This window comes from Oncorhynchus kisutch, linkage group LG14, assembly GCF_002021735.2.
Source record: "Oncorhynchus kisutch isolate 150728-3 linkage group LG14, Okis_V2, whole genome shotgun sequence".
NCBI classification, from domain to species: domain Eukaryota; kingdom Metazoa; phylum Chordata; class Actinopteri; order Salmoniformes; family Salmonidae; genus Oncorhynchus; species Oncorhynchus kisutch.
Window position 1 is genome coordinate 29,404,255 of NC_034187.2, and position 27,118 is coordinate 29,431,372.

Consider the following 27,118-nt stretch of genomic DNA (forward strand, 5'->3'; position numbering starts at 1 on the left):
TGTGTGCCTTTCCAAATAATGTCAAATCAATTGAATTTACCACAGGTGGACTCCAATCAAGTTGTAGCAACATCTCAAGGATGATCAATGGAAACAGAATGCACCTGAGCTCAATTTTGAGTCTCATAGCAAAAGGTCTGAATACTTAAATAAATAAAGTATTTGTTTTTTATTTTTAATAAATGTACTAAAAGGTCTAAAAACCTGTTTTGTTTTGTCATTATAGGGTATTGTGTGTATATTTATGAGGATATTTAAAAATATAATACATTTTAGAATAAGGCTTGGCCTCCTGAGTGGCACAGCTGGCAGCTTCATTAAATAGTACTTGCAAAACACCAGTCTCAACGTCTACAGTGAAGAGGCAACTCCGGGATGCTGGCCTTCTAGCAGAGTTCCTCTGTCCAGTGTCTGTGTTGTTTTGCCCATCTTAATGTTTCCTTTTTATTGACCAGTTTCAGATATGGCTTTTTCTTTGTAACTCTACCTAGAAGGCCAGCATCCCAGAGTCGCTTCTTCATTGTTCACGTTGAGACTGTTGTTTTGCGGGTACTATTTAATGAAGCTGCTAGTTGAGGACTTGTGAGGCATCTGTTTCTCAAACTAGACACTGTAATGTACTTGTCCTCTTGCTCAGTTGTGCACCGGGGCCTCCCACTCCTCTTTCTATTCTGGTTAAAGCCAGTTTGCGCTGTTCTGTGAAGGGAGTACTACACAGTGTTGTACGAGATCTTCAGTTTCTTGGCAATTTCTCGCATGGAATAGCCTTCATTTCTTAGAAAAAGAATAGACTGACGAGATTCAGAAGAAAGTTATTTGTTTCTGGCCATTTTGAGCCTGTAATCGAACCCACAAATGCTGATGCTCCAGATACTAAACTAGTCTAAAGGCCAGTTTTATTGCTTCTTTAATCAGGACAACAGTTTTCAGCTGTGCTAACATAATTGCAAAAGGGTTTCCTAATGATCAATTATCCTTTTAAAATTATCAACTTGGATGAGCTAACACAACATGCCATTGGAACAAGAGTGATGGTTGCTGATAATGGGCCTCTGTACACCTATGTAGATATTCCATAAAGAATCTGCCGTTTCCAGCTACAATAGTAATTTACAACATTAACAATGTCTACACTGTATTTCTACACTGTTATTTTAAATGGACAAAGAAATGTGCTTTTCTTTCAAAAACAAGGACATTTCTAAGTGAATATATATTTTTAGAATAAGGCTGTAACGTAACAAAATGTGGAACAATTCAAGGGGTCCGAATACTTTCTGAAGACACTGTACTATAAGTAGATGTAAATCTTCGCTCTCACACAAGCAAAGTGTGTTGAGTCTACTGAGTACTTGGTTTCCTCAGGGCTTGTTACTATAAATCCCCTTCACTAATGAATGCCTGCTGGGATGTGTTTATTTCTGCACTCCTCTGCCTTCCCAACACACACTCAGCCTCCCTGCTACGTGCAGTACAGTCACCCTTACATTGACTTTTATGTATTAAATCCTACCACCAATATTTTCTCAAGCTTGTTTATTGATGTGGTGCCAAAGTCCAAGGACATTATTACAATGACGTTCAAGAATGACACCTTGCAATTGCAGACTGGAAACAGGGAGCTTGTGTTACCTTTCTCACACCACTACAGTATTCATTGCAATAGACCCTTTCCATGCCCAGTTGCTAGAGCGCAATATATTATTGTAAAAAATAAAGAGCGGCACACACTCAATATACAAGCTCTCAGTAATTCATTAATTAAACCACCAATGTTTTGTCACACAGTGCCTTCTTCAGGGTTATATCATGAATGATTGAACCAAGGTATATGGTTTGATTGCCCCCTGTTATTTTGCTATGGTTCAATAAGGATAAAGGATAGATTAGGGCAACAGGGAACACACAACCATATTGGAGGTCTGGTGAGGTGACCAAACAATAGTGCCAATACTTACTATTGGGCAATGGTACCAGAGGAAGCTTGCGTTACCTTTCTCACACCACTACAGTATCCATTTCAACACACACTTTCCACGCCCCCATTGTTAGAGCTCAATTTATGTCCAGAACTTTACTGAGGGTCAGGGCTGTTGAAATGCCTGGTTTATTATGTAAATTATGTAAATAGTCTTGTAGAACTCTGGTATTGATGATCCATTTGAGGGTGAGTCATTGATATGAATGCTCAGAGTGAAAGAGCTGTGAACTCAGCTGGCCCACATCTGCCACCACCTTTCACACTGTGTTTGTAAGCACCACGGCATATTAGGCAGCCATCATTCAAAATGGATTCATACATACAGTAGCATGGGAAGGGTGTGGCGTGCACAGGGGAGGACCAGGAGGTTGAACTCAGACTTCTATTCAGGAATGGGATCCTAGCCAGAGTTCTCAGATTAACAGTGAGTACAGTGAAGACAAACCTAGCCTGCCTCTCTCCTTCCACACGGAGTCCAAACCTAGAGTCACTGGGTTCTGATTGTGACAGTGGAGCCCAGTTTGCACCACAGGATCCAGAGATCGCCTCAATGAAGCTGGAAGACTGCAGTTAAACACTGGAGCTGAATGTCAACATTAAAGATTAAGAAGAGGAGCAAAATGGGATGTTTATCATGGTACGGGCAGGTTCTATCTTTCTAGAAGTTACCCACTGGGCACAAACTGGTTGAATCAATGTTGTTTCAACGTATTGTGACGTGGAATCTGTGTGAAAAATATATTGGATTGGAAAAAGGCATCAACGTAAACTATTGTTTTGAAGGTGGAATTTCAACTACAGGATTATGTTATAATTTTTTACATATTTTCAACATAGACAAACATTGAATACAATATGTTGAATTTGTTCCTTTGAAACAATGTCAGATCTTCAATGTTATATCCACTATAAGAATAGGTCGGGCAGCATTTCCTACTGGAGAGTTAAGGATAACTTAAAAACACAGTAACATATAAATAAAATAGAGAAGTCTTAATACTGCTCTGACTGTGGAGAGTTTCTCTCAACTGGGCCACTTAAAAATACACCAAAGTAAACACACAGGAGAGAAGCCATACTCCTGCTCTGACTATGAAAAATGCTTTATAACATCAAATGACCTTAAAATTCATCAGAGCGCACACACAGGAGAGAAGCCTTACTTCTGCTCTGACTGTGGGAATAGTATCTCCGTGTTGAGCTACTTAAAAAGACACCAATGTATACATAAAGGATAGAAGCCTTAGTACGGCTCTGACTAAGAAGAGTTTCTCCCAATTGGGCAATGTAAAAACAAACCAACGGATACATACTGGAGAGAAGCCTTACTACTGCTCTGACTGTGGAAAGTGCTTCACAACATCAGCTGCGCTAAAAGTTCAGAGAATACACACAGGAGAGAAGCCTTACCACTGCTCTGACTGCGGGAAGAGTTTCTCTCAACTATGGATGGGCACGGTTATTTGAGTATTCAAAAATCTGAATGGATGTTAATATTAGATTACTTGGGAGAGTATTAATACAAATAATAATACAAATAATGTATTTTTTAAAAGTCTGTCTAAAATCAAATACAACTATCTAAGTGACATTGCTACATAGCCTACGAGGATAAACCATGACATTCACCAAATTTATAAAAAAAATGTTTTTATGAGTACGTCCCATAAAAAAGACGCACCCGAATCCTATACATTTCACACATGTATCTTGTTGTTATTGTCAGTCAATCAAAGTGGCGCTACAGTCAGAGGCTCCATGTGTAGCAAGTGAAGTAAAATATTTCTAGTCAATGGAAAATGGAATTCAAATTATGGAATTAAGTTGGCTAAATGAGAAGGAGTAGGCTACAATGATCAACCAAAAGGTAGGCTATTGTTTAATATGAATGGAGTTATTGTAGACAAGTTCGGGGAGCACAGCAAAATAGCCTCAATTAGTCTTATTATGTTAGCTAGCTAGCTAGCTTCTTTACAACGATTTGATGCAGTCAAGACAGGCACTACCAGATGGTAAGATCGATAACTTATGGCCACTGGCGGATTTACCATTAGACAGAAGAGGTAATTGCCTCAGGCCTCATGTCATCAAGGGGCTTAATGAGCTGGGCATAATACAATTATTGTAATTAAAATTATTTTTCCAGTGTGGTCCTTCGCATCTGTGGTGGAATGTGACCGAGCTACAGCTGTGTTTGTCAGACAAGGAGTCTTCCTGAAATTCTTTCTCACAGTTTGGGCTACACTCTAATATGACCCCCTCCCCCCCTCCCCAGTGGAAAGATGAGTTTCTCACAAACGGTGTTCTCCGTTTCGCTCTACAACCCCCACAAGTGTCATGGTACCGGGAATGAATGTAACCCCAAAAAATGAATGGAAGTGAATAGGGCATTTCCACATTAAATGTATATGGGTAATTCCAGGATTTTCTTTTCTTTTTCTGAGCTTTCTTATATCTCCCAGATATAGGACAAACACTTCAAAACAAACAAACACATTTTGTTGGGGACCATTTGTCTTTCCATGTATGAATCCGTTTTTCAACGCGTTTCTATCAGTAAGGCCAAAAATTGGCCTTTTTTTTTGCAGATACCTAAAGAGATTCTAAAATTCAAAATCAAAATAGCTAAATGACCCTTGGTATGACCATCTTAAAAATAACCCCCCCCCCGGCTTAGACTGTAGAGCAGGAGGGCGGTGGCACCTTAATTGGGGAGGACAGGCTAATAGTAATGGCTGGTACAGAATAAATGTAATGGTATCCAACATATGGTTTACATCTGATACCATTCCATTCACTCCATTCCAGCCAATATTATGAGCTGGTTTTTGTTTTTCCTTTCAATTAAGACCTAGACAACCAGGTTAGGGGAGTTCCTCACTAATTAGATACCTTATTTAATCAATCAAGTTCAAGGGAAGGGCGAAAACAAGCAGACACTCAGCCCTATGTGCAATGAGTTTGACACGTGGTCTAGAGGGAAGTTTAAATACAAAAAAATATGTTTTAAAGTAATTCCCTTTAAATGGGAGTTGCTATGCTGCATCTGACACCTACCCTGTAGTCGCACAGTGCTAATTTAATCTCTTATCAACACCTCTGCAGTATGGCATGGATGCTGTGACACACCAGAGTCTCTTCTATCCTCACTACTGTACCTGGGACTTGCCTCCTCCCAGCACGTTGACCATCACCTCCATCACCGTCTCATGCATGCCCAGCACACGCATCAGGTTGGGGTGCTGGTAGAATATCTTGTTGTTCATGATGTCACTGAATGGAAATACAAAACACAAGCAACTCTGAACATGAGAGAATACTTAGAACAGAGTGATGCCTGAACATGCAACACTGTTATTGTATCAATGTTAGAAGTTACCAAAGGCTTCTAAACAATATTTCATCCACTAAAAACATCTAATTATCAGACTATGTTCATGCAGACTTTGTTGTGACGTGCCCCTGCCTACCCCAGACCGTCGATCATGAGTTTCTCCTCCTCCTTGCCCATGCGTACGGACAGCAGTGATCTGATCTGACCCAGAGAGGCCAGTAGGTTGATTGTGTCCTGTATAGAGGCAGCACTGATAGTGTAGCTCTTCCTCATGGCCCGGAGCAGCTCTCCAATGCTGTCGTACTGTCTCCTCAGCAGGCTGAACATCACTCTGACCAGCTCGGGGTCCTGGACGTGGCACTCCTGAGCCCAGCTCACCATGGTCTGGCTAATCAGCTCTTTAAGGTTGGCTGGGGGAATATGCAGAACCGCATTAACTCCTAGACTTTACACTGTTAGGATATAGGTTATATGCTGGATAAGACTGAGATGTCTTATTTGAAATGCTCTTTGAAGATGTAGGGTTTCAGACATTTTCAGAAGATGGGCAGGGACTCTGCTGTTCTAGCGTCAGGGGGAAGCTCGTTCCACCATTAGGGTTCCAGGACAGAGAAGAGCTTTGGCTGGGCTGAGCGGGAGCTGAGTCCACCTTAGCGGTGGGATGGCCAAGAGACCAGACGTGGCAAAACGGGATACAATAGTGGTAAAGACAACACCAGTATTTTTTCTTTTTCTTTTTTTCTTTCACCTTTATTTAACCAGGTAGGCCAGTTGAGAACAAGTTCTCATTTACAACTGCGACCTGGCCAAGAAAAACAAAGCAGTGTGACAAACAACACATAGTTACACATGGAATAAACAAACATACAATCAATAACAAAATAGAAAGAATCTAAGTAAATAGGCCGTAGTGGAGAAGTAATTACAATTTAAACAATTGTAATTGTAAACAACAAATTACAATTGCAATTAAACACTGGAGTGATAGATGTGTAGAAGATGAATGTGCAAGTAGAGATACTGGGGTGCAAAAGAGCAACAAAAAAATATGGGGATAAGGTAGTTGGATGGGCTGTGTACAGGTGCAGTGATCTGTGAGCTGCTCTGACAGCTGATGCTTAAAGTTAGTGAGGGAGATAGGAGTCTCCAGCTTCAGTGATGTTTGCAATTCGTTCTAGTCATTGGCAGCAGAGAACTGGAAGGAAAGGCGGCCAAAGGAGTAATAGGCTTTGGGGGTGACCAGTGAAATATACCTGCTGGAGCGTGTGCTACGGGTGTGTGCTGCTATGGTGACCAGTGAGCTGAGATAAGGCGGGGCTTTACCTAGCAAAGACTTATATATGACCTGGAGCAAGTGGGTTTGGCGACGAATATGAAGCGAGGGCCAGCCAACGGGAGCATACAGGTCGCAGTACTGGGTAGTATTTGGGGCTTTGGTGACAAAATGGATGGCACTGTGATATACTGCATCCAATTTGTTGAGTAGAGTGTTTTGAGGCTATTTTGTAAATGACACTGCCCGAATTCAAGGATAGTCAGTTTTACGAAGGATGCTTTGTTGCGAAATAGGACGCCGATTCCAGATTTAATTTTGGATTGGAGATGCTTAATGTAAGTCTGGAAGGAGAGTTTACAGTCTAAACAGACACCTAGGTATTTGTAATTGTCCACATATTCTAAGTAAGAACCGTCCAGAGTAGTGAGGCTGGATGGGCGGGCAGGTGCAGGCAGCGATCGGTTGAAGAGCATGCATTTAGTTTTACTTGCATTTAAGAGCAGTTGGAGGCCACGGAAGGAGAGTTGTAATGGCATTGAAGCTCGTCTGGAGGTTAGTTAACCTTTTGTGACTAGGGGGCAGTATTTTCATTTTTGGAAAAATAACGTTCCCGTAGTAAACGGGATATTTTGTCAGGACAAGATGCTAGAATATGCATATAATTGACAGCTTAGGATAGAAAACACTCTTACGTTTCCAAAACTGTACAAATAGTGTCTGTGAGTATAACAGAACTGATGTTGCAGGCGAAAGCCTGAGAAAAATCCAAACAGGAAGGGACTCTTATTTAGAAGGCTCTGCGTTCCTAGGCATCCCTATTGAGCAGTGAATCAACCAGATTACTTTTTCTATGGCTTCCCTAATGTGTCTAGTGTCACAATACATAGTTTCAGGCTTTTATTTTGAAAAATGAGCCTGAACGTCAACATTGCGTCAGTGGTCAGCTGAAGTCTCTCATAGTGTTTGGTGCGTAAAGGACAAATGTGGCCATTGTTTCTCTCTCTCCTACTAAGAAGCAAGTCCCGGTTGATATATTATCGAATAGATATTTGAAAAACACCTTGAGGATTGATTATAAACAACGTTTACCATGTTTCTGTCGATATTATGGAGCTAATTTGGAATATTTCGACGACGATTTCCGGGCGATTTCTCAGCCAAATGTGAAGAACAAATGGAGCTATTTCGCCTTTGTGGAAAAAAGGAACATTTGCTATCTAACTGGGAGTCTCGTGAGTGAAAAAATCCGAAGCTCATCAAAGGTAAATGATTTAATTTGATTGCTTTTCTGATTTCCGTGACCAAGTTACCTGCTGCTAGCTGGACAATATGCTATGCTAGGTTATCGATAAACTTACACAAATGCTTGTCTAGCTTTGGCTGTAAAGCATATTTTGAAAATATGAGATGACAGGGTGATTAACAAAATATCTCAATATATTTCATTTGTGATTTTCATGAATAGGAATATTTTCGAGGAATATTTATGTCCGTTGCGTTATGCTAATTAGTGTCAGATGATGACAACGGTCCCGTTCACGGGATGGGGTGTCACTAGAGGTTAACACAGTGTCCAAAGGGCCAGAAGTATACAGAATGGTGTCGTCTGCATAGAGGTGCATCAGAGAATCACCAGCAGCAAGAGCAACATCATTGATGTATACAGAGAAAAGAGTCGGCCCGAGAATTTAACCCTGTGGCACACCGATAGAGACTGCCAGAGGTCCGGACAAAAGGCCCTCCGATTTGACACACTGAACTCTGTCTGAGAAGTAGTTGGTGAACCAGGTGAAGCAGACATTTGAGAAACCAGGGCTGTTGAGTCTGCCAATAAGAATGTGGTGATTGACAGAGTCGAAAGCCTTGGCCAGGTCAATGAATACGGCTGCACAGTATTGTCTTTTATCGATGGTGGTTATGATATCATTTAGGACCTTGAGCGTGGCTGAGGCGCACCCATGACCAGCTCGGAAACCAGATTGCATAGCGGAGAAGGTACGGTGGGATTAGAAATGGTCGGTGATCTGTTTGTTAACTTGGCTTTCGAAGACCTTAGAAAGGCAGGGTATGATAGATCTAGGCCTGTAACAGTTTGAGTCTAGAGTGTCTAGAGTAGACTGTAGTATATTAGATGCCACTAATACTCTAAGTGGGAGCCTTTTTAAATGTTCTTTATCCAGCGGAGACTTGCTTGCAGTATCAGTCGTAGCTGATCTTAGCTCTGCAGTGCCTTCTGGCCTGTGTGTCCTCGTGCACAGAGAATGACCTTCTCCATCTATAGAGGTCTGCCCCAGAGACACAGCAGGGCTCTTCTGGCCCTTCAGTAGCAGCCCTGCACTGCTCACAAATCCCCCTCACACTGCTGTTAAAGACATTGCACTTGACTAGCTGATCTCACTTCTATCCATTGTCACCATGCAAGAGACACAATTGAAACCATTCAAGACCAAACCAAGACTAATTTCAGAAGCCTGGCTCAGTGATGCAAATAACAGCCTGAATTAGAAGCAGCTCTCTCTCTGCTGGCTTTGAGTGCCTTCGCAGGGCATCAGTCAGCTACAGGTAGAACACTGTCTGTGTATAACACACAGCAAAAAGTAGAACACTGTCTGTGTATAACACACAGCAACAAGTAGAAAGTCTCTTCTCAAAAGGAAAGGTGAAATTGTGTGAGCAATGTCAATGTCATACTTTTCCGTTTGTAATTTGTAAAGAAAACACTTTTTCTATTTCATTCACGAAAAGGCGATTGCCCATTCTCAATGGAGCGCAAGTGAAGCACTCTTATGTAAGAATGAGACTCACTGGGAGAGTAAGAGGTATTAATAGTAATTTAGCATATTCTGCTGCCTCTCCCAGCAGAATATAGCGGCTGTGTGTAGCAGCGGTGTGTAGCGGTGGTGTGTAGCGGTGGTGTGTAGAGGCGGTGTGTAGCGGCTGTGTGTAGCGGCGGTGTGTGGCGGCGGTGTGTAGAGGCGGTGTGTAGCGGCGGTGTGTAGCGGCTGTGTGTAGCGGTGGTGTGTAGCGGCGGTGTGTAGCGGCTGTGTGTAGCGGCGATGTGTAGCGGCTGTGTGTAGCGGTGGTGTGTAGCGGTGGTGTGTGGCGGTGGGTAGCGGTGGGTAGCGGTGGTGTGTGGCGGTGGTGTGTGGCGGTGGTGTGTGGCGGTGTGTAGCGGTGGTGTGTGGCGGTGTGTAACGGTGGTGTGTGGCGGTGTGTAGCGGCTGTGTGTAGTGGTGGTGTGTAGCGGCTATGTGTAGTGGCGGTGTGTAGCGGCTGTGTGTAGCGGTGGTGTGTAGCGGCTGTGTGTAGCGGCGGTGTGTAGCGGCTGTGTGTAGCGGTGGTGTGTAGCGGCTGTGTGTAGCGGCTGTGTGTAGTGGCGGTGTGTAGCGGCTGTGTGTAGCGGCGGTGTGTAGCGGTGGGTAGCGGTGGTGTGTGGCGGTGTGTAGCGGTGGGTAGCAGTGGGTAGCGGTGGTGTGTAGCGGTGGTGTGTGGCGGTGTGTAACGGTGGTGTGTGGCGGTGTGTAGCGGCTGTGTGTAGCGGTGGTGTGTAACGGTGGTGTGTGGCGGTGTGTAGCGGCTGTGTGTAGCGGTGGTGTGTGGCGGTGGTGTGTGGCGGTGGTGTGTGGCGGCGGTGTGTAGAGGCGGTGTGTAGTTGCGGTGTGTAGCGGCGGTGTGTAGCGGCGGTGTGTAGCGGTGGGTAGCGGTGGTGTGTGGCGGTGTGTAGCGGTGGTGTGTGGCGGTGTGTAACGGTGGTGTGTGGCGGTGTGTAGCGGCTGTGTGTAGCGGTGGTGTGTAGCGGCTGTGTGTAGCGGCTGTGTGTAGCGGTGGTGTGTGGCGGTTGTGTGTAGCGGCGGTGTGTAGCGGCGGTGTGTAGAGGCGGTGTGTAGTGGCGGTGTGTGGCGGCGGTGTGTGGCGGTGTGTAGCGGTGGTGTGTGGCGGTGTGTAGCGGTGGTGTGTGGCGGTGTGTAACGGTGGTGTGTGGCGGTGTGTAGCGGCTGTGTGTAGCGGTGGTGTGTAGCGGCTGTGTGTAGCGGCTGTGTGTAGCGGCGGTGTGTGGCGGTGGTGTGTAGCGGCGGTGTGTAGCGGCGGTGTGTAGAGGCGGTGTGTAGTGGCGGTGTGTGGCGGCGGTGTGTGGCGGTGTGTAGCGGTGGTGTGTGGCGGTGGTGTGTGGCGGTGTGTAGCGGTGGTGTGTGGCGGTGTGTAGCGGTGGTGTGTGGCGGTGTGTAGCGGTGGTGGTGTGTGGCGGTGTGTAGCGGTGGTGTGTGTAGCGGTGGTGGTGTGTGGCGGTGTGTGGCGGCGGTGTGTGGCGGCGGGGTGTGGCAGTGCGTCTGTCTGTCTTCCAAGGTTAGGTAGCATCGCCAGAGTGAGAACAGGGGGGGGGGGGGGGGGGGGGGGATTAGGTGGCTGTGTTTTAAAGTCTCTGTTTCTGCTGGTTGGTTGATTGGCTTGTACTCCACAGAGTAATCAGTCCCAGTACCAGAGAGAGGCAACAGGGCAGGAAGGGCAGTAACAAACATGTAACAACATTTCTCCCTCTCCAGCTACAAAGAGCATAACGACCATCTCTCATTACATAAAGACACGCCAGGAATGACAATAGAGTTCCAAAGATGAACAAACGCCAGTCAGCCGGCAGGCCCAGTGGAGCGAAACTCCTCACAAACACGCGCTACAGCTCACACTATATCTCACACAGCCCGATCAACAGGAAGCAAATCATATTGGACCAATAAATGAATGTGGCCGATAGACACTAGGTCAGCGAGTTTGGCAGCGCTATTGCCTTTATCCTGTGATCTGATCAGCGTCCTATGGGAGTTACAGTGGACTTTAGGACCCCTGCTGTATTCTCAAGGTCCCACGGGGAAGCTGAGATGACAGAGGGAGGAACCTGGGGGAGAGGAACATGTGGAGAGACTGGAGGCCGTGGAGGGACCATAAAACAGCTGACTAAATGTAATTGGACCCCTCATTCATGAGGACATAGGGACTGCAGAGGAGAGTTTGGGTCAATGCTGAATCAGGCCTCTCTGTGGGCTGGGAAGGAAGCAGAGTTTCAGGTAGGAGGTTGATTAGTGGGACTTCTCCAAAACAGTGGAAACACAGAGTTGTCTGACCACGTTTGTAGATGCATCAAAGCACTGCATTGCACCCTTTCCTTTTCTCACTCCTTCTTCACTCACTCCTGCAGGACTCCTAATTCATTCAGAGGTAGTAGCAGTGGAACCATGTACCCAGTCTGCCGTTACACAGCATAGTTATAATCAATCATGTCTGAAGAAAACAGCCAATACAAGAAAAGTATTTTAGTGGAAATACACAACGTCTATTTTCATCTCCTCTCTCTTGTGAGATCAATAGTGGGGTCTCATGTGGTCCACATCAAGGTCCGTCTAACTGTCTGGGGACAGATTGCCTCTAACCATCTGCATTCACAGGTGCATATTTCAGGCCACATTTACCCACAGCAATTTGGGGAGTTGTCCATGCCAGCAGCACTCATATTATAGGCAGTGAGCTGTACCCATCTTCAGGAAGAGTGCAAACATGTTTTTCATCTTCCTGTTTCACAAAAAAAATGGATTTACTGATCTCAGAACAGTGAGTGCATTGCATGGTGTTACATGGTAGGAAGATTATCTGAAATTGCTTTATATATCATTAATAGTTTCAAGAACTGTAGAGTTGTCCTGATAACATTGCGGATTCTGCTCTGAAACATTGTTGTGGTAGTGGTTTGTCCTGAAGGACAGGGAGGGAAGTGTATGAATGTTTTATTGTGTTTTGATTAACGACAATCAGTTCATTTATTAGTAGCCTCTGACATTACATTTTACATCTAGAATGTCAGACAATTTCCATACTGTACTCACACTGGTACAGTCATCTGCGTGTGTGTGTGAGATTGGGATAAAGAAGCCCGAGTTAAATCAGTGCAGTGTTTACTCTCTCTCTCTCTGCAGAAGAGCAGGACTGAGTGAAGATGCCCCTCACTGCCAGGCGGAGCAGCCATCCTCTACCGGCTCTGCATTACCATAATAACATTGAAAAAGAAATTGAAATGGAAATGACTGCCACTGTGTGTCTGTACTACATGCCAGACAAATGAAACAGGGCTTGTATGCCAGCATCACTATTCAGCAGCTACCCTGCTCCTTTCAATTTCCCAACCTCCTGTGTTACAGCGAGTAAACAGTGACTTGTTTCGGAGAGATAACCTATTATAGGAGTCTATTAGGAAACATATGTTATTACTGAGGGACTGTATTATCTTCAGGGACGACAGGGACTAGAGGGACACGGTGGTTTTCAGAGTCGCCAGTTCCCGTTATTGCTGGCTGTGACATATAGAATAAGAGTAATATTAATGGTATAGTCTTACAGGGGGCTTGCTGTTCCTGCTCCGTGGGCTCCTCTTCAGTCTTCAGAGGTTGACCTTTGATTTTGTAGACCAGGGCCAGCAGACGACCTTTAATAGACGTGTCCTGGTCATCTTCCTCTTCCTCCATAGGGATTCCTACACAAACACACGGCACAGGAATACAATCGATATCCCACTCCTGGACAAATACCGTTTCCTAGGGGTCAATCGGGCAACATAATGTCAGCTGTATCATAGGCTTTCATTTGCTAGTGTAATGTTTTTCGTCTTTCCTTTCTCTTTCCATGCAGTCTCCAACCTAAGGTGCTGCTGCAGGTCAGAAAAGTGCAGCATGACTGTAGAATACCATCAATATAGTACCCCCTAGTTACATACAGCCCTTTTCAATTATTTATATAGTACCCCCTAGGTACATACATCCCTTTTCAATTATTTATATAGTACCCCCTAGGTACATACAGCCCTTTTCAATTATTTATATAGTACCCCCTAGGTACATACAGCCCTTTTCAATTATTTATATAGTACCCCCTAGGTACATACAGCCCTTTTCAATTATTTATATAGTACCCCCTAGGTACATACAGCCCTTTTCAATTATTGAGCAAAACATCAAGACGTCAGAGCAATCTGGAGAGGCAGTGAACTAAAACACATCAGCAGAGAGATAGAAGACGTCCTTTCTGCAAAGAAACACAGGAAGCTCTAATACAACATCCCCCTGTAATTCAAATGAATCTGGGGAGCTCCGACAATAAACATAGATTTACAAGGATGAGAACGAACTATATTACATAGCTTGTGAAGTGAAACATGCAATTATAATAACTTTTGCTGGGGATATTTTTTCACCTGTCCTATTTGGACAAGCACTGTGTCCAATTTGTTGTGAGTAATAACATTGGCCATGTTGACAGTTTTGTTTTCAGTGAATCCCACAGCTCATCTCTACAGTATCATTTCCCACTCAGGCCCTGTGATGCTACCATTCATTTTTTATTCCTAGTCAGATGGCAGGTCATAATATTCAGGTCCAGACTGGAGACATAAACCCTCCTGATGGTGTTCTTTACCACAGTGCAGCCGCAGCTCGTTGTGGAAGGCATAGAGCTCCTCCTGAATGTCCTCTGGACACGGGCAGTCCTCCCCCGTACTGAAGTTCAACAGCATGTTAATCTGAAACACACACAAACTGTCATTTAGGTCACATGACTGTAGTATGCAATGGTATGCATTTTATACATATATAGTTCAGAAAAAATAGCAACTATGACCACGCTTGTATGCAGTAATAGAGACTGAAGGTAAAACGACATTCAAGTTTGTGAACAGTGCTGAAGTGAGCAGGGAGCAGTGACCCTGACGTGCTGTGTAGATGAGGAAATGGGGAGGTATCCCTCCCTCCTGTCTGGCAGGGGGGGGGATGTAAAGCCTGGATGTGGCCCCGTCCCCGGGCAGAGGCAATAGCACAGCAGGCAGGGATGGATTCCCACAGCCTTGAGGCTGGGCAGCGGAGGGACACACTCAAATTAAAGAGCTTTGGGGAGCAGTTAGAGAGACAGTCACTAGGCCTCTCTCAGTCAATCCGGGCTAGCCGACTGGTTCTCTCCATAATGAAAGAACCCACTGATACAAAACCAAAGGGAATTTGAGGAAAATAAATATATTAACCATGAATGAGGAAAAATGACTGAATGCTCCCACACTACTCACTAGAGTTTAGAGTGGAGCGGTGGAAAGAGTGCCGCTGAGGTTTATGAGTACAATGTGCCCTTGTTGCGGTGTGTGTGCGCGTGCTTGCTAGCTTAGAACAGTAGTCTCAGCAGCAGCCTGTTCTGTGTTAATGTGCAAACTCTTCTATCTAATACAAATGTAACAAGGTTAACACACGCAGATGTCTGCAGTCACCCCAGTTGTCATGAAGTGGGCAGCATTTCAAAAAGTTTAACTCAATTACAGATTTAAGGCCACGGCCGAGAGTCTGTGACTAAAACTGCTTGCCGGTGACTTTGCCACACTGTTGCTCCACAGGAGAGATGATAAACTCCCCGTAACCTACATCATTAACCAGGAGGCCATCCTAGGTTATTTCTATTTCAGTGTGTACCTGTTCTTGGGGAGGGGAGCGGAACTCCTTGGTCTTCTTGGCGGTGACGGCAGCAGACATGTTGAGGGCCAGCATCAGCTCGTTGTACCTGAACTTCTGGTTATACTGCAGCTTGGAGACAAAGCTGTCTGAGAAGGACACGATGGCCTCGATGCGATGCTTCAGCTCACAGTCACAGAAGTAGTGCAGCAGCTCACACATCTAGCAGACAGACACAGTTTCCACATATAATATCAGCTGGGATTTAGACACAGACACCAATGACACATATCTTCAGGGAACTTATTAGAAGAGAAAGCATTGATACAGAGACATTACATGGCTGAGTGATTTTAAAGTGGACTATAAAATGTCAGTGGATTTTTGCGGAGCATGTGATTGAAAGACTAGCAGAACCAGTACCTGTCGTTTCACTGGCTCAGGCAGCCTCTTCTCCAGCAGACCTTTCATTGGCAGCTTGGCGTCTTTGGCCCCCTCCTCCTCCCCGGCCTCCACCGCCTTCTCCTCGGTGCCCGTCAGCCCCTCCTTCTCTGTGGCCTCCATCACCACGGCGACGGCATCCTCGCTATGCTCCACAAACACGTTGGGGTCGATGAGGAGCAGGATCTTATGAACATCCTGACTTCCCAGCACGCCCATGGTGAGAAGTGTACCAATCAGCCTCAGGATGGGCACAAACTGGTACTCCACACTGCCCCCTACAGGGTCCCTGATGTGATGCCCACCACCCTGCACGGCCTCAGTCAGCATGGTGATGGCCTTCTCCTTCAGGGCATCCAGGGGGATCTGGGGGCTGTACAGTTGCTGCTCCCTTTTGGTGCTGATGAAGCAGGGGGGGTAGAAGTTGAGCCGGGGCTTCAGGGAGGTACTGAGGCCCACGCCGGGAGGAGAGTGGTGCTTGGAGGCATCGGAGAACAGGCGGATGCTGCGCGTCTCGGCAGTGATGGGGATAATAAACTCGTTGTTCATCATGAGGCGGGCCTCCTTGGCCGTCTCCAGGTGAATGCTGATCAGGATGTTGTAGAAGCCCTCGCGCAGCATGCCCGACAAGTACTGGTTGTCGATGGTGTAGAGCAGCTGGGATTGGTCCAGGTGGCTGCAGAGGGCGTGTGCCACGCGGGTGTTTCCCAGGGCACACAGGGCACAGTACAGCTTCAGGGTGTGGTAGTGGAACTTCCTCAGGTCCTCCTGCTCAGACAGCTCCATGATGTCAACACACCTGGTGGGGAGGTCAGTATACTGTTTAAACAGAGCGAGGACGTATACAGGAGCGCTTATGTCCTCAACCAGGGTGTGTGGTGCAATCTGTGTATGTGTGCACATCTACCTGTTCTCCTCAGGTATGTGCACAGCCAGCATCTGCAGGGGCTCCCGACACTGCACCACCCAGCCATGTCTCTCACTGACCCTGGCTGTCTCCACCTTCAGGAAGGTGTTGGGCATGCGACTCCACAGCACTGAGTTGATGGTCTGGATGTCGAGCCTCGGAGGGCACTGGGGTACTGGGTTCTTATGCTCACTCTTAAAGATGGCAGCTGACAGGGGCATGGCATTCTGTGGAGGTCAGAGGTCACACAGAGCACATTGTAGTTGGATGATATATCAGTAGAAAAGGTGGATAGATTTAAAATGGACTTCAGGGATCGAGTTACTCTACAAATCGAGTCACTCTACCTTTATCTTGGACAGCTCAAACTGGAAGAGGTTGGGGCTGGTCGGTCGCACAAACACAGCAGGAAACAGCTTTGTGTTTGGTTCCACCTGGTCAAGAAAAAGAGCACAGCACTAATACAAGAAGTTTGCAGACAGAAAAGGCACAGAGGCCATACTGCAGTTACAGTATAGAGGGGGACTATAAAGAGTAGCATTGAGAGTGCATGATGATGTGTGTGTGTGTGTGTGTGTGTGTGTGTGTGTGTGTGTGTGTGTGTGTGTGTGTGTGTGTGTGTGTGTGTGTGTGTGTGTGTGTGTGTGTGTGTGAGAGAGAGACTAGGGAAGAGGCTGGCAGGATGGCTCAGAACAGTTTAAAAGCTTGCCGTGTTTCTACGAGGGGAGAAATTAAGAAGATCATGCCCTTTAAAAGGGGAGTTTTTGTTGTCTGGTTTGAGAGTACATACACAGACAGCCAGACACTGAGCTGAGATCTGGCAGGCAGGACAGACAGACCCTACCCTGCTGCTGAGCCCGAGGCAGGGGGGACTGAGTGACTATCACACTAATGAAGAGATCAGGACAGGCAAATCTTTTTTTAGAGAATAGATGGTGTTGTTCTGATAAGAGACTGACAGATGGGACAGAGACTGTAGGGCTGATAGCAGCAGGAAGGAAGGAGACCGAAGAGAGTGTGATACGAGATTGTAGACTGTGCAGTGGACATCTTAAATAGAGACATTGTGTAGTTGGCTATACTGTACCTGGTAGGAGGTGGCCAGCTCCTTGCCGTTGCCAGTGAAGGTTACCAGGCCAGTGGCCAGGTCAATGAGACAGCCTATCTCCAGGTCCACATTACTGCGACTGGACGAGTGACCTGAGCTTGTGACGTCCCCACCCCACACCATGTAGCAGTTACTCCTCCTCACACTGGGGAATGGTGAGGGAGGAAGAGGAAAAAGAAGATAGTATCTGAGTATCTGATTAGTTGCTTATCACTATTCATACCGACATGAGGATGAGGGTTTCCTTAACAACACGATTACCTCTCATGGACCCGCCCACGCTGGTCTCCCAGGGTAACTGTCACCGTCCGGTTCTTACTGAGGTTGAAGTGGTTGCTATAGTAATGGTAGTCGGGGGTGACCCAGCCCACCCACACACAGGATGGATCCTGACCAGCGAACACCCTGACAGAGTAGTGGTACTGCAAGACAACACGGTGGCAGGTTAGCTTGACGACATGGCACCTGAACTATCACCAGCTTCTTATCATCCATTTCATACCGTGCTGATGTTGCTGTAATCTGTTCCTCTTATTCCATCATGACTGTGTCTCATAGACTTCAATGGATGTCTACAAGGAAAACATCAGCATTTAATCATTTCTTTATATACTGTAAGTTAGAAGATAAAGCGCTTTTACAGAAACTAAGCTCAATACTGTAAGTGTCATATACAGATGTTAGTGTTGTACAACAGTGAATGTGTGTTCAGAGGCCTGACCTGTGTTTCAGTTTGAGGGACTCGGGATCTTCATGCACTCCGTTCATGTCCATGACAGGGTTGGTCTTGAAGAAGGAGTGGAACTCCACGGGCATGCTCAGTCGACAGTACACCATGTCACCATTACTGTTCTGGGTCCCAAACGTCCTGTGGCTCACCTTCAGACATGGAGGGCTGTCGATGGTGCCATCTATTCTGGTCACCTGGGATGGAGATGTATTTGGACAACTGATTTAGCCATTCTCCAACTTGGAAGTGAGATATCTTACTGGTTCTTTAAGGTAAACCTTCTGCGAGCCTCAACATATCATGTATATTACCGTTTCGAATTTTGTCATTGACCTTTTGACTTTCGGTCTTACCATTATGTGGTTGTGGTTCTTTGGCACATTGACAAAGGTGGGGAGGCGTTTGCTGAACCACATGGTGACCTCACGGTTCATGTTGACGGCAAAGGGTTCGAAGCCCTCCTGGAGACCACACATGGTGTAGTACTTAAAGGTACTGGCGTCCTTCCCCAGGTTCATACGCCCCACCTGGGACAGGCCCAGACTACACACTGGGATGAAACCTGGGGAACAGAGAGAGCGAGAGAAAGAGAGAGAGTCAATGAGAGAGAGAGAGAGAGAGAGAGAGAGAGAGAGAGAGAGAGAGTGAGAACAACTGTCATCATCACCCTTCTCATTCTAAGAACACACACATCAGGGGGAGGGGGAAATCAATCCAGCTTTTAATAAAAAGCCATTTACAAGTGTCAGATTATATGAAGTTCAATTCATGACGGTGAGGCACTTATTTTCACTTATTTTGCAGCATGTCTGTCAGTGATTTGACGGCACAGAGACATAAGAGAAGGGGCAGAGCTTATAGAGGTCCTTCACATACACTCACCGTCTTCAGTCTCACACACTCACCGTCCTCCGTCTCGAAGTCGGCAAAGCAGAGCTCAGAGCCCTTGTTGGTGATGAGGATCTCTCCGTTGAGGGTGAAGATCATAGACTTGTCCTCCATGTTGATCATACAGCCCACCACGTCCCCCGCGTGCCAACACCGCCCAAAGAAACGACTGCCCATGTTCAGACGTTGACCCTGAATATACACACACAATAACGCTCTACAATCTGACTCCATCCTTATTCAAAATGTGATTTATTATGATATACACAAATCATACTCTCCAGGCTAGCTATGCCATCATCAACTATGATAAAGTGTCTCTTTTCCAAAGACATAACTGTCCTGCTCTGATCTGTTTCACCTGTCCTCGTTATTTCCCCCCCCCCCCAGTGTATTTATCCCTGTGTTTCCTGTCTATCTGTGCCAGTCCGTCTTGTATGTTTAGTCAAGTCAACCAGCGTGGTTTTTCCCGTACTCCTTTTGCTATTCTCCATTTTCTAGTCCTCCTGGTTTTGAACACGAGCCTGTCTGCCACTCTGTACCTCCTGGACTCTGGTTTGGACCTTTTTTCCTGTCCACGACCATTCCCTTTGGATTATTAAACATTGTAAGACTCCAACCACCTGCCTCCTGTGTCTGCATCTGGGTCTCGCCTTGTGCCTTGATTATAACGCTCTATAAGCATGTAGAATAGAGTTGAGGGCTCACCTTGTATCCGTCGAAGACAAAGGCCAGCTCATCAGTGCCCAGCTCTACATCAGGCCTACATCCAGGTCTGGCCCAGCCCACACGCATGTCTCCCCCTGTCACCACGTCAAACTCAAAGTACCACTTCCCCGTCATCACCGCGTACGTCCTCTCCACGCGGAAGAAACGGATCTTGTCTATGCTCAGTCTGTCCACCACATGGCCTGCTGGGTGGGAAGACGGCCACAGTATCAACACAGGAAGTGTTGTACTGTTCTGTGTATGTCAACATGGCTTCGTGTGGTAAAGATAACTTACCGCCCTCCTGATCTGGAGGTTCGATATTGTATCCGTATCCAATCAGAGTGCGGATGGCCTCACGGAGGCTGTCCCTGTTGGACTTCTTAGTGCGCTCGTCTAATAAAGAATATGGCACCAGGCGAGGGTTCCGCTTGCTCTTCACATCCTGCATTGAGCACAGATGGGCACAGTCAGAATCCCACGCACACCACTCATCATCGTGCTGATACTTAGCCAGCTCCATGGACCCGCTATAGGCCAGTGTTTGTCACGACTGGGCTGCCAATCTATAAGGGTCATTGAGTAGTTCATTGGGCGTTTGACATTATTACTCCGGCGCTATACTGATATTCTGTGTATCCTTTTGGTGTCATTCATCCCTCTGCAGGAGGTAGTGTTACATTTAGCAGTATTGATTTTGAGCTTGCTGCTCTTACATAGAGAGAGGGTCCTTCTTTTGTCCAAAGTTATAAAGCCTTCCATGTGTTTACTGTATGTGAGCTGTGGTCAAAACCTGCAGTGCTTTCACAGACATAACACAGAAGACTGTGTGCTTTACCTGCAGAATGCCATAGGTCCATCCTTGTTTGACCCTGTCCTTGGCCCACACGTTGTGGGCGTTCTCCGCCAGTTTATCCACCAGAAGTTCCTGGCCTGGGGTCAGCTTCACATCAGACAGCTCCAGTGGCGTGGGCTTGTAACCATTCGACATCATGTAGCTTAAAACAAGACGAGACATTATAATGTCTAACTACCTAGACAAAACAGTATTTGTCATGATTTTTCTTACATTGCGCTAGCCTATCCAGAACATAGGAATCTCGAAAAGTTGGTAAATCATGTATTAGGTTCTTGCTGATCTGTGTATTCAAACGTCTAGTAGACTCTTACTTCTTTGGGAGTTTGATCTTCTTCAGGTCCTCTTCAGCGTTGGCGTTGACCTGGACAACATGGCATCCTAATGCCAGCAGAGTCCTGTGAAGAGACAGATTAACAATCTCCATCCTGGGGATAAGACCTGTCTACACAGGATGAGCTCTCTAAGAGGGTGACTCACATTGCCTGCACACTAACTAAATACTATAATCAGCAGGCATAATGTTATGATACTAGGTTTGGTAGGTTTTTGCACTCCTACATCAAGCAGTGGCAAATGAACCAGCATGAGCATACACAGAGAGCATGGTATTGTTTAATTGTGCATGTCCCGGTCCATTATGGAACCATATAATCACCTTAAGGACTTGTTAAGAAAGAGTTATTCACACTTGTATCAGTAAAATCTCATAGTTTTGTCATTGTAAGAGGACAAATGAGAGATGTAGTGTGATGGCAGAATAGCAGGGCTGCTCTTTAGGGGCCCAGGCTGTCTGTCTCTGTTGTGTCAGTATCACTGTAGATGAACATTAAACAAACCAGACTTTCTCTCTCTCTAATCACACACACACACTTCTCTGTCTCATTAAACTTTATTTTGTGTTTCTAAGTGTCTGGGTGTGGGCTGTCAGTGTGGATCATTAGCAGATGTCCTACGGTGACAGGTGGGTGATGTCAGGAACACTGGGGGTGTTTCAGGTGCTGAGAGTCCAGCACGAGAACACCTTCAGTCTACTACCTACCTGACCCCTGGTTCACCCACACCTTCAGTCTACTACCTAACTGACCCCTGGTTCACCCACACCTTCAGTCTACTACCTAACAGACCCCTGGTTCACCCACACCTTCAGTCTACTACCTAACTGACCCCTGGTTCACCCACACCTTCAGTCTACTACCTAACTGACCCCTGGTTCACCCACACCTTCAGTCTACTACCTAACTGACCCCTGGTTTACCTACACCTTCAGTCTACTACCTAACTGACCCCTGGTTCACCCACACCTTCAGTCTACTACCTAACTGACCCCTGGTTCACCCACACCTTCAGTCTACTACGTAACAGACCCCTGGTTCACCCACACCTTCAGTCTACTACCTAACTGACCCCTGGTTCACCCACACCTTCAGTCTACTACCTAACTGACCCCTGGTTCACCCACACCTTCTGTTAGTCAACATTGTTTCAACGTAATTTGCCAACGTACTGTGACATTGAATCTGTGTGGAAAATACATTGGATTTGAAAAAAGTCATCAGGGTGAAATTTCAACCACAGGTTTAATGTATGTCATCATGGCATCCAATTGTCAACATAGACAAACCATGTATAAAATATGTTGAATTTGTACCTTTGAAACAACACCAGATATTCAACGTCACTATCAGAAAAAAATGATTGGCTGGGCAGCACCTCCTACTGGAGAGTTAATATATCTACAACTAGCCCTTTGGTCTCCTATCCAGCGTTTTAACCAAGCCCAGCTTTGATATTTAAACTAACATAGTTACTTATAATGCAGGACATACTTCAAGGTTTCCGTTGACATCTGCAGGTTGTAATTCTTTTCCGTTTCGGGCAGTCTGGGAAAATCCACCAGGCAGGGGTGCTGCCGCTTATTATCGTCCCTTATCTGTGAAACACAGGACAATTGTTCATGTACAAGTATTTGTACATATTACAACTGTCTTGAGGAAAGGGGAAAGAAATATTCCAAAAGGTGAGTATAATTCAAATCACAATGAAGGTTTTTGTCAATCAACAGGGGAGTACTCTCTTAGGGAAAAAAAAGGGTGCTATCTAGAATCTAAAAGTGTTCTTCAGCTGTCCCCATAAGAGTTAGAACACTTTTAGTTCCAGGTAGAGCCCTTTCCAGAGAGTTCTACATGAATCCCAAAAGGGTTCTACCTAGAACCATAAAGGGTTATCCTATGGGGACAACCCCAAAAAACTTTTGGAAGCCTTTTTTCTAAGAGAGTGGGGATGTTGTCTACTTACAGAGGGCTACTGGTATCCTGGAGTGATACTACAGTCTAGTCTAGTGGACATGTTGTGAATGTAGAGGAGGAGCATGTTTTCTTGGAAGATAGAGAGGTGTGAGTCCTGAATACCATTCCAAGTGAGATATAGAATTATATTCTTGACTGCTGTTGTTTCATCTCTAATAATCCGTCTTGCTGCTCTTTCCAGCCCAAGCAGGATTACATCCATGTTGACCAAGAAAACATGAAGTGGTGTTGTTGTACAGATATGTGGCTATTTGTGTGCTACATGAATCCCAGGCATTTATTTTGTGAATAGCACAAGAACTCCCCAGGAATGATTTGACCTAACAGACTTTTCCTACAGCCTACTACAGTCCAGACAGCCTACTACAGTCCAGAAAGCCTACTGCAGTCCAGACAGCCTACTACAGTCCAGACAGCCTACTACAGTCCAGACAGCCTACTACAGTCCAGACAGCCTACTACAGTCCAGACAGCCTACTACAGTCCAGACAGCCTACTACAGTCCAGACAGCCTACTACAGTCCATTCAAATAGGGCTTTGTCAGAGGACAAAGAAGTCCATGCTGTTATTCTTACTAACCTTCGTATGAATGTCACACAGCTTGTTTGAGATTATTTTTATACCGTCAATAGTCCATGCTGATAAAACTATTACAAGTTTTCTATAACCATACTAGCCTCCGATAGTGAAGTGTGTCAGGCAGGTAATATAGAAACCCTACCTCTGTACCCCATAGCAACCACAGCAACTAAAACTCAGACCTCTTTAAAATCAGCACTGAAGCTGTGCTCTCTGGAGAGTGGAATAGAATAACAGCGCTGTCCAGGTATGTGTTCTGTTCAGCCCAGATTTAGTATATTGTCTCCCTGGTGTAGCTTGCCCCATGCACTGCCAGGACAATGTCACCCGGCCTAAGCTAACGAGGTCTCGTAAAAAAACAGATAAAAGCCAAACTGCTATGTCAAGGGTGCAGAATTCTGTTTAAATGAATAAGAGAGTTTGACCCCGGCGTAATAGATCTCCTCACCATCAATCAAAGGCTCTACTAAGATGTGGGAACTGATGGAATGGCTGGCAGTCCAGTGGGTGGACAAATCACACTGTCACAGTTGTGTTTAGAAGTGGGATTGAGTGGAAGGAGGACTGCAGGAATTAGAGAATCATTCAGTAGGGTGGGCTACGGTGATCTACTCTACACACATCCATCACTTGTGTAAAAATAGATATAAGAGCTGTGTTGCATATTGTTTCTGATATTGATTGTCTGCACCTTTAAGGGCAGTGGGGCACAACAGGTCATTTTGGCAATGTACTAACATGAAACAAAGAAACAGTCATTCAGTCTTTGTAACAGTAGGGCTTAATGAATTCGCATCCAGTTGAATAATCTGGAATTCAACTAACAGAGAGAGAGAGAGAAAAATAGTATTTTCAATCAAGAATAGTCAGTCTTTCCAATCATTAAAGTGTCCACTAAAATTCTCTGAACTGAATTACAATGTTGGGCGGCAAGTAGCCTAGCGGTGTTGGGCCAGCAGCCGAAAGGTCATTGGTTCAAATCTCCGAGCCGATTAGGTGAAAGATGTGCCTTTGAGCAAGGCATTTAACTATAATTTTACCAGGGTCGCTGTCAATAATGGCAGATCACTGGCTATGAGCCCACTCTCTGAGAGTGTCTCAGGGGGAGTGGGATATGCAACAAATTAATTTCCCAATTCACACATGAACTTGTTTGATATAAGTGTGAACTAATGTGTGAAATAAGACATATGTAAACACACACCTAACTATCTTATCTTAATATCTATAGTCTAAACATGTCACTGAGGCCTATTTCCTGTTTAATTGCTGCAACAGAATGGCCAAAATGTCCTTCTGTGCCTTTGACTAAAACAATTGCATTGTAATTCATGACTGATTTAGGACACAGAAAAGATGAGTCTCTCGCCTACAAACAAACAAAAATGGAGTCTCTAGAATGAATGGCATGACGAGCACAAAAGGAGAAATACGGGAGTATTCTTCACTTACCCTCTGTTGGGTTTGAACCGCAAATTATAAAAGAGAAAGCAAAATGGTGTACAGGCTTGTTTTGGTGCTTTAACATTGGTAGAATTTACAAGATTAGATCAGGGTTAATGCATTTCACACAAATAATTATCAATACAATTGGCCTAACACAAACAACACATTTGCAAGCTGAGATTTACTCATGTTTATAGTTTATTTATGTTTATATTGGTTGATGATCCATTTAGAGGTAATGTATTGTGTCTTTCCTAAGTACAGTGCCTTCGGAAAGTATTCAGACCCTTTGACATTTTTCACATTTTGTTACGGCCTTATTCTAATTTTTTTTTTTACCTCTTATCAATCTACACACAAAAACCCAGAATGACACAGCAAAAACATTCAATTTAAAAAAAAATACAAATATATAAAACTAAAATATGACATTTACATCTGTATTCAGACCCTTTACTTAGTACTTTGTTGAAGCACCTTTGGCAGTGATTACAGCCTTGAGTCTTCTTGGGTATGAAGCTACAAGCTTGGCACACCTGTATTTGGGGAGTATCTCCCATTCTTCTCTGCAGATCCTCTCAAGCGCTGTCAGGTTGGATGGGGAGGTTTGCTGCACAGGTATTTTCAGGTCTGAATCGGCTTGAAGATCGGCTTCAAGTCCGGGCTCTGGCTGGGCCACTCAAGGACATTCAGAGACTTGTCCCGAAGCCACTCCTGCGTTGTCTTGGCTGTGTGTTTAGAGTCATTGTCCTGTTGGAAGGTGAACCTTCGCCTCAGTCTGAGGTCCTGAGTGCTCTGGAGCAGGTTTTCATCAAGGATCTCTCTGTACTTTGCTCAGTTCATCTTTGCCTCGATCCTGACTAGTCTCCCAATCCCTGCCACTGAAAAACATCCCCACAGCATGATGCTGCCCCCACTATGCTTCACAGTAGGGATGGTGCCAGGTTTCCTCCAAATGTGACGCTTGGCATTCAGGCCAAAGAGTTCAATCTTGGTTTCATCAGACCAGAGAATCTTGTTTCTGATGGTCTGAGTCCTTGAGGTGCCTTTTGGCAAACTCCAAGCAGGCTGTCAAGTGCCTTTTACTGAGGAGTGGCTTCTGTAGGAAGAGTCTTGTTGGTTCCAAACTTCTTCTATTTGAGAATGATGGAGGCCACTGTGTTCTTGGGGACCTTCAATGCTGCAGACATTTTTTGGTACCCTTCCCCAGATCTGTGCCTTGTCACAATGCTGTCTCGGGCATCAACGGACAATTCCTTCAACCTCATGGCTTGGTTTTTGCTCTGACATGCACTGTCAACTGTGGGACCTTATATAGATAGGTGTGTACCTTTCCAAATCATGTCCAATCAATTGAATGTACCACAGATGAACTCCAATCAAGTTGTAGAAACATCTCAAGGATGATCAATGGAAACAGGATGCACCTGAGCTCAATTTCCAGTCTCATTGCAAAGGGTCTGAATACTTATGTAAATAAGGTATTTTTGTTTTTTATTATTAAGAAATGTGCAAAAATGTCAAAAAACATGTTTTGCTTTGTCATTATGGGATATTGTGTTAGATTGCTAAGGATTTTTTTTACTTCATCGATTTTAGAATAAGGCTGTAATGTAACAAAATGTGGAAAAAGTTAAGGGGTCTGAATACTCTCTGAAGGCACTGTATGTCAATGACATGGACTGCCCAAAATAGTTTGCCAGTGCTCTGTGAATCTATTCTCTCCATCAGTGTTAAAGAGGTCTCCTACCTTCCCATAAGACCAGCCCAGTTCTATCTTGTTCATGGCCCACAGCTCGTGGATATTCTCAGCCAGTCTGTCCCGGACCTTCTCCAGGTATGGCAGCATGACGATCTGAGAGACAGAGAATCAGTGTCGTAGATAAACAGCATCTGTTTGTAGACAGTACAGCAGGCCTATGTCATCAATCATACATTGTGGATATTTGGAAACACTTACACTGTAGGTATTACTGTACAAGCCCCTTTAAAACATGCAGGATAAACACTGTTACTGTGTTTAAGATGAGCCATGTTGCAGTTAGTGTGAGGCGTTCTGTGCTGAAAGCCATACGCCTGTTACCTG

The 27,118-nt window shown here is 45.2% G+C and overlaps 1 protein-coding gene across 4 annotated transcripts in view; it reads right to left on the bottom strand.

Moving 5' to 3' along the window:
* LOC109904530 (ryanodine receptor 3) overlaps window positions 1-27,118 on the bottom strand; it is a 160,897-nt gene that overhangs the window by 41,556 nt on the left and 92,223 nt on the right. For all 4 annotated transcript variants that reach the window (XM_031788211.1, XM_031788210.1, XM_031788209.1 and 1 more), the window contains 21 exons: window positions 27,116-27,118; window positions 26,783-26,887; window positions 22,527-22,630; window positions 21,012-21,095; window positions 20,680-20,839; window positions 20,139-20,286; window positions 19,842-20,044; window positions 19,151-19,325; window positions 18,599-18,807; window positions 18,237-18,439; window positions 18,018-18,087; window positions 17,777-17,937; window positions 17,495-17,660; window positions 16,755-16,841; window positions 16,408-16,634; window positions 15,483-16,299; window positions 15,081-15,281; window positions 14,047-14,149; window positions 12,974-13,108; window positions 5,452-5,725; window positions 5,140-5,254 (listed from right to left, as the gene is read on the bottom strand). The exon at window positions 27,116-27,118 is cut by the window's right edge and continues 214 nt beyond it. In XM_031788211.1, the coding sequence (XP_031644071.1) occupies window positions 5,140-5,254; window positions 5,452-5,725; window positions 12,974-13,108; window positions 14,047-14,149; window positions 15,081-15,281; window positions 15,483-16,299; window positions 16,408-16,634; window positions 16,755-16,841; window positions 17,495-17,660; window positions 17,777-17,937; window positions 18,018-18,087; window positions 18,237-18,439; window positions 18,599-18,807; window positions 19,151-19,325; window positions 19,842-20,044; window positions 20,139-20,286; window positions 20,680-20,839; window positions 21,012-21,095; window positions 22,527-22,630; window positions 26,783-26,887; window positions 27,116-27,118 (3,750 nt within the window). The remainder of the gene's footprint in view (window positions 1-5,139; window positions 5,255-5,451; window positions 5,726-12,973; window positions 13,109-14,046; window positions 14,150-15,080; window positions 15,282-15,482; window positions 16,300-16,407; window positions 16,635-16,754; window positions 16,842-17,494; window positions 17,661-17,776; window positions 17,938-18,017; window positions 18,088-18,236; window positions 18,440-18,598; window positions 18,808-19,150; window positions 19,326-19,841; window positions 20,045-20,138; window positions 20,287-20,679; window positions 20,840-21,011; window positions 21,096-22,526; window positions 22,631-26,782; window positions 26,888-27,115) is intronic.